The 8,135-nt window shown below is 33.9% G+C and overlaps 1 protein-coding gene across 1 annotated transcript; it reads right to left on the bottom strand.

Annotated features, from left to right (window-relative positions):
- Window positions 1-3,592: 3,592 nt before the first annotated feature.
- LOC132188175 (allene oxide synthase 1, chloroplastic-like) lies at window positions 3,593-5,288 on the bottom strand. The gene has a single exon (XM_059602581.1). The coding sequence runs from the start codon at window positions 5,242-5,244 to the stop codon at window positions 3,673-3,675; it is 1,572 nt and encodes a 523-aa protein (XP_059458564.1). The 5' UTR covers window positions 5,245-5,288; the 3' UTR covers window positions 3,593-3,672.
- Window positions 5,289-8,135: the final 2,847 nt, after the last annotated feature.

Raw genomic sequence — 8,135 nt, 5'->3', positions numbered from 1 at the left:
AAATTTAATAGATTAATCATTAGATTTGTAAAATCTATCATTAACTTATGTAGGGTTTACATAAATTCACAAAGCTAATATTTAATTTGTAAGATGAGATTGGTCAAATATAAAAAAAAATATTTACTCCTAACATTTCACATAACAAAAATACTATAAATAATAGTAACATTTTTATTGAATCCTCCAATAACATTAGCAAATTTGCAAACAATCACTATCGTCATCCGTGTTCATTCGTGGAAAAGTCGAATAAAAGGGAGCAAAGAGGTGGTCCTCCCCACTATATATAAAGAAATAATCGACAAGAGAAAGTAACGCCGGCCAGCCAATCAATTTCTTACTAGGGAGTAGGGTCCAATGTGCCACGTCATTGTCGCACATCATCCCACTCACTCTTATAGATCTGGATTCAGGAATGACAGTAACCACACTTTGAAGACTTAAAAAAAAAAAAAAAAACATTCTTTCAAAAAAAAAACACACTTTGAAGTGCTCCACTTTTGTCCAATCACAGTCCATTTAATTCAGCACGTGCTCAAACTTTTTACCTCAAAGCCGGCCATCTCATAATTATTCAATCCACCATCAAACTTTCCTCCGAGGCATGATTGATTGATTGATTTCATTGTCTGTCACGTTTATTAATGAAAAAAACCCACTTGCTATCTCAAATTATTATTATTATTTTTTTTTTTGAAACTTTCAATTATAACTATATGTCTTTTAAATTTCTAAAAAAATTGATAATGTTGTTTACGATTAGCAATATATATATCCTAATTTTTTTAATAAAGTAAAAATGCTCGAATAAATTTGAAAAAAAAAAAAAAAACAAAGATATCTTTTAAAAATTTCCTCACCTTGCTTTTATTTTATTTTTTTATTTTTTAAAAAAGAAAATTTAACATACCCTTCAAAATTTAAACTACCATACAATTGACAATATTCACTTTAAACTTTTAATTGAGACAATTTCTCTCTCAAACTACAAAAAATTGTCAATATCCTTAGGAGCGGAATCAGGATATTGAGTGTGGGGGACGATTTTTTTTTTTTTTTTCTAATTAAAAAAGTAAGCCAGAGAGATCAATTGTGGCTATCCTACTTGGGCGTGACCATAGTAGTACCTACTTATATAAATAAGTAGATACATATGGTGAGATATAATTTAATAGTAAATCACAAGTGATTTTTGTTAGAATTAATGAATTCAAACCCATCAAATATTTAAGTCAATTAACAACAATGAAAGCTAAAAACCAAAACTTGTATAATTTTTCTACATCAAAATACAGTAAATACTTATTCAAAATCTTATTCTTATGGTATCAAAACACACAATAGCATAAATTATTAGCAATATAAACTAATCACAATCTATATGGTTCAAGAAAAAAATGTATGAATTGTTTCTCCTAAAGCTCCCAACAACAATAATATTGAGATTATGAGACAAGCCAAAACAATGCTGCGGCCTACAATAATAAAAATAACCCAAATTTTAATCTTATAAAATCTTAAAAATTAGTTGAATCAAAATGTTAGCTTTAATCTTTAACAACTAAGCCATACTACCCACGCCAACTAATAACTATTAACTAAATAGTCTAGGCCCAAGCGTCTAAGTCATTATTTAATTTAATATTTTTCTAATTCACTAAGCCACTAACACACACTCACTTTACACTTGGGACACTTGGCCACTAAGTTCACACTCCACGCCCACTCTCTCTGCAACATTGAAACTTGCAATTTGCAATACTGAAAGTATTTTTTAATGAATAAAATATATATATATATATCTAACAAAGTAACAAATTAACAATGCATTTAAGCCACAAAGACAAATGATTAAAGGAACCTTGAGATAAGATAAAGTGACGAACAGCCTACACAATTATTTGTTGAGAACCGAGGTGAATACTGAACAGCAAGACTTCGTTCAGATGAACTGTAAGCAGTAAGGCACAGGTGACAAGAGCGAACACAACAAATTACGGCCAGTGGTAAGACTTTTCTAGTCTTAGATAGATAGAGTTTGGTGAGAGAGAGAGAGAGTTTGGGGAGACATTTTTTAAAAAATTTGGAGGGACAAATTTCTAAATTTTGGGGATAGATATATAAAATATATGTACTTTATAGAAAATTTCGAGAATGTCCCCCACTCATACACATAGTTCCGCCCCTGAATATCCCTATAACAAAAATACCCTTAATAAAATAAAAATAAAAAAATTCAAAAAATAAAAAGCTTAACTTCTATTTTTTTTAAAATAAAAAATCAATGTGTGGAAATTTTAATTTTTAAAATTTTTTTTTCTTTCAAATTTATTAGAGTATTTTTGTTTTATTGAAAAAAAAAAAAAGGTTCATTTTGTCTTTTTTCTAGCATTGGGGAACATTGTTAATTGAGTGGTATAATTCCCATGTTAGAAAATTAATGACATGGTAACAAAACTTGTACTGTAATCACGTCAGAAAATGCTATTTTTTTTGTAGTGGTAATTTGTGGGAGTAAGTTAAATTTTCCGAATAAAAAAGTAGTTTTAATTTGAATTTTTATTTTATTAAGGATATTTTATTCAATGAAGAAACATTGACAATTTTTAATAGTTTGAGGGAGAGATTATCTCAATTGAAAGTTTTAGGGAACATTGTCAATTATGTGATAATTTGAGAAAAATATGTCAACTTTCTCTAATTATTTATTTATTTATTTTTAAGTTAACTTTTTTCATTTATTTATTTATATATATACACGCGTGGTTGGATGTGGGGCTAAAAGCTTTCAACATTCTTGAGAAATCAATTCACAACATATTCTTCATTTTTCAGGTAACTATGTAGTTGTTCCTAATGAGTACCTCGAGTGGTTGGGATCGCTCTTCATGAAGCAAATGTAACTAGCTCAAATCTCTTTTCTCACTTTTCTTCTTTTGTGTGGACATGTTAAAAAAATACAAACAAACAATATATCTAATAATTTGCTCATTATAATATGGAAAATTTGGTTATAAAAATTTCAATTCACAGCATATACTTTCTTTTAGTGGGAACAAAGTATCTAATAATCTGCTGGTATACATAGAAATTTTGGTTGGAATTTTTTTTTCCAAGAATGCTTGAAAATTTTATTACAAAATATTTTACAAACTATGCGACAATTCATTAATTATTTCGTGAATTACAAACTGTTACATGAGTTCATAAAAAAATTTTGTTGTAGAATAACTCATTTTTCTTCACTCAATTTATTAAATGAAAGGATGAAATTAAAAATTTAACTTTAGAAGGCTAGATTATATTGATTTCTTTATATATATATATATATATATAAGGATTATTTTTTAATTTTATTTATTTATTTTTTTTAACAATTTTACTTTTTGGTGAAAGGGGGTTAAAGGGGAAATGACCCCAATCGGGCCAATCCCCTTTGGTTGGTGTGCATTTGTGTATACCCTATAAAAATGCATGTGATATTATACAACAATTTAATAGATTAGAAAAAAAAAAAAATTGGAAAATACCATTACGTGCACAAACAATAATATATATATATATATATATATATATATATATATTCTACGCAATAAGACTATTATTTCTTGTAAAAAAACAAAATTATTGTCAAAAATTAAAAAAGTTTCAGGAAAGTAATCACAACAATCAAAACGTGGCTCTTTGGAGAGACGTTAGGGTAATGGAGGCCCCCAACGCCGACGTACCGATCTCGATCTCGAAGGAATCATATCGGAGGAACAGCTCCACGACAAGAAGCCTCGACACCAAAACCACGAAATCCTTCCCGGCACACTGTTTATTCTCGACCGTTGATGCCTCGGTCTCTGGCCCATTGGACCACAACACGTGGCTGAGCAATCTCTCGCCGTCTCCGACGAACCGGTCCGGCACGAACTCTTCGGCTCTGTCGAATATCTTGGGGTCCTTGGTGGCGAATGGTTGATACCCAAATATCATTTCGCCTTCCTTTACTTTGAAAGCTGCGTCGTGGCTCTCGATGATGAGGTCGCGCTTGGCTCTCCCGTATTGGAGTGCCACCGGCGGTTCTATCCGGAGCGACTCGTACACGACGGACTTCATCAGAGGCATCTGTTCCATGGCGGCCATCGTGACTTTTCCGCCGTTGGATCTGATGACCGATCGGATCTCCTGCCCCAGCTGGGTGTGGAGCTTGACCCCTGCGCGGCCGATGAGCTTGATCATGCTGGGGAAGAAGAACTTCATGCCTCCGAAGGAGTTGAAGCAAGTGGCGAAGAGGAGGTTGTGGCAAGCTTCGTCTCTGGAGACGCCTAATCTCTCCGCCTCGTCGAGGACGAACCCAGATGACTCGTAGAAGAAGTCGTAGAGAATCTTGTAATCGGCTTTGATCAGAAATGAAGGGAGACGGACGGTGTGGATGAGGAGCTCCTCGAGAGCCACAGGGAGGCCGAGGGCGAGCAGAGGTGCCAGCTGGAAGAGGACCCATTTTTGGACCAGCTTTGGCCCGTTCAGCCCCAGCTTGGTCTCAGCCGGGTTCGCGCCGTACAGTGCGCGAGCCAGGAAGTTGAAAGCGGCTTGATCGCTGGCGTCTCCGAAAGCGGCTTTTCCTTTGGTTGCGAGCTCGTTCTCGAGGCCCCCGAAGAGCTCGGCGTAGCTGGAATGGAACTCCGGTATGACGTGGTCTCTACGGGACTTGAGGAGGAAGAACAGGAGCCGCTTGAGCTTGCCGTGGCTCGGCTCCGACGGGTCGAGATACGACAAGACTCGGTAACCTCCGGTGAGCTCCGTGGATGGCATGTAAGTCCCCGTGAAAACGTCTTTCTTTTCGACCTTCGTGACGTCGAAGAGCACCGGAAAGCTCTTGCCGTCGAGTATAGCGACCACCCGCGAGTCAGACGCTATGAAAGGGCCAGGTGGCATGTTGACTCTGAATACCGTTGACTGGTACTTTTGGATGCGTGATTTGAAGAACTCTTCACGACCCTGCTTGTAAAAGTAGTCAAGCCGGTCGATGATTGGACCGATAAAAGGTAAGCCATAGCCTCCAGGGACTTTCCGGATCGGGAGCTTGGTGGGTTCAGGCGGCACAACCGGTTGGACCGACACAGGCGGCGTTTCAGACACCGACGCAGAGATCGTACAGGGTATGATCCGACGCGTGGAAGGCCTTGGTGATGATCTTCTGGGTGATTGAAATTTTGGTTGCAAGGACGGAAAAGCTAGAGAAGCGGACGCCATTGTTGTTGAACGGTTGGAAGCTTTGACTATTGGTTTTGCTGCAAGAAAACTTTTATATCAGTTAATTGCACTACCACTGTACCACATAGTTTTCTTAGAATTTCTTTTAAAGAAAATGAAAAACTAAAAGTGGAGAAATGATATAATTCTTTTAAAGTTTTCTTGGATTCATCTCGTGATTTTCATTAATAGATTAAAAATTAATAAATTATATCTTAAATTTAATAATAATTTTAAACGTCACGTCACATTTTAAATGATTATAAAAAAACTCTAGGAAGACTTTTGCATTACTCTAAATATAAGAAATAAGAAATAAGAAAGTGGACAGGTGTATTATGTATGTAAAATTCTTGTGAAATATTTGATTTCATGAGATTACCTATTTTCTCAAAATTCTGGAAAGTGCCTTTTCGCTATCCATCATGCACTTGATCTGAGCCGTTGAACAAGAGCGTCTTTATTAGTTTCAGATATTTTGAAGGTATAACCCTAAAACTAAAAAATGATCCTTGAGGAAGATGAGAAATGGGTTTGATCGGACGGTCCACAGAGACGGCGTCAAAAATGTAAGTCGCATTGTTAGGTGGGTGTTAGGTGAAGAGGGATTGACTGGGGATTTACTGCCAATATATTCAAGAATTAGCAGGAAAATCAATATTTTAAGCCAACTAAGGGTTTTGTGGGACCCAATCACACTAATGAGATTTTAGGGTTCAGTTTTGTGTTAAAAAAACTGGTTTTTTTGTGCAACAAAAACTTAGAACATGCCCTAAATATAGTATAATATTAGGGCCGGCTCAATGTCTAGGTTATTGAGGTGGTTGCCTAAGGCCCTTAGTTAGTAAGACCCAAAAATTATTTTAATAAGGCCCTAAAAAATTTTTAATAAGGCCTAAAAAAATTTTTAATTTTATTTTAACTTAAGGCCTATTTTTTTTTTTTTTTTTTTTTTTTAAATAAGGCCCAAAATTTTTTCTCATAAAAATTTAAGGCCTCTAAAATATGGCCCCAATATAATAAGCCTATTGTAAAATAAGACCAATTAACCTAAAAAAATAAATATGCCACATCAATTTTTTTGGACAACTAGTTAAAAATTAAACTTAAAAGTTATGAAACAACAATGAGAATGAAAATAATAATAATATTATTAAAATAAATATTATTTAATTAATATTTAAATATTAAAAAAAATAAGGTCCAACTTCAAAATTTTACCTAAGACCTCCAAATAGATTGAGCCGGCCCTGTATAATATACCAAAAATCATTCAATATGTTTGCTTTATTTTGAGCCGTATGACTGTTTCAGTAAGGTAAGAGTTATGTTATAATAATTGTTAGCTTTTCTGAAAAAGATTAGACCCCTGACCCATGTTGTTCTTATAAACCAATGTGATTTAATTAAGACTTACAATTCGGGTTGGTGGGTTAGATTCGTGTTAACTTATTTGACCTGTCAACTCATTAAAGGTCGATCCTAATACAATTTGTTTTACTAAACGGATCAAATTCTTTCATCTTGACATGATTTATTTAAATAAGAAGGTAATATTACTTGATCCATTTGATAAATAAGTCATATCGTGTTGACCAAATCCAACCCGTACAACTCATTTAATAAACAGGTTATGTTGGTTTGATCCAAACACAACTTATTTAATAAACATGTTACATTGAGTTGACTCAACTACAACTTATTTGACTTGTTTGACCCAATTAAGGTTTTTTTTTTTCAAGAAAATAAATTTATAAACCGGTTAAGCAACTTAATCGAGTCACTTATGAGTCAAGCGGATTAACCGTAACTACAACTTATTTGACATGTTTGACCCAATTAAGGTCTTTTTTTTTTTTTTTTCAAGAAAATAAATTTATAAACTGGTTAAGCAACTTAAACGAGTCACTTATGAGTCAAGCGGATTGACCGTAATTAATCTGTTTATTACTCCGACAAAACCAACTATATCAAACACTTATTTCACTAATTTTATGTCAAATTTGCATGTCTTCTAGAAAACAAATTGTGGGCTGTAAAGGTAATGTGTCACAAATCAGAAGCACACACTAAACTTTTGGTCCATTGGCTGAAGCAGACACCATTTCTCTTTTTCTTAAAGGTGAACGAATAACACTGAAGATAAAGTTGACCGAGAGGGAGAAGGGTCCATTTACTAAATTTAGGGGGCATAGTTGTCCAAAAAAATTTATTCAAAAATTAAATGGACAATTATGCCCCTCTAAATACACCAAATGGACCCTCTTCATTTTAAGTGAAATGGAGAGGATCTGTTTCCGATTGAGAGACTGTCGAGTGTGTCGCTATTCAAATAACGAGACCAGATTGTTACAAAAAAAAAAAAAAGAAGACCAGATAAATCTTTAAAAAAAAAAAACAAGCTACACTTTTTTTTTAAAAAAGTTTATAAACATATAATGAAAAAATGGTCACGATTATTTTTTAAATTTCTAATAGGTGTTAAGACAACCGAAGACAACGTGAAATAGTTATTTTGATTTAAATTAATGTAATGTATTATTTATTTTATAATTTTCATACATTATATATTAATTATTTAACTCTTCTAATTCTCAGAAGTTGCATATTAATTATATAATTATTGTATTCTTAATTTCATTCAACTATAAATATTTCATTTTATTGTACTCAAGTGAAGAAAGAAAAAGATGTAGCCAACTCATGCATATCCTCTCTAGGGCTCTCTCGATAACCTATAGGAAGAAGAGCATTCTTTCAACACAAACTCTGGTCGGTGTTTGTGGGCGGAAAGGCATAGTTACGTATCTCTGTGTAGTTGAAAAAAGGAGAAGGGTCCCAATGGTGGGAATTATGGAGGATGATCTAGCAGATTTATGGGGGAAATTCAC

The sequence above is a fragment of the Corylus avellana genome, chromosome ca1 (genome assembly GCF_901000735.1).
Source record: "Corylus avellana chromosome ca1, CavTom2PMs-1.0".
Lineage (NCBI taxonomy): Eukaryota > Viridiplantae > Streptophyta > Magnoliopsida > Fagales > Betulaceae > Corylus > Corylus avellana.
This window is presented reverse-complemented; position numbering and strand designations above follow the sequence as displayed.

What these genes read in the sequence shown, in the direction of transcription:
- LOC132188175 (XM_059602581.1), bottom strand. Translation starts at nt 5,244, where the DNA reads ATGGCGTCCGCTTCTCTAGCTTTTCCGTCCTTGCAACCAAAATTTCAA.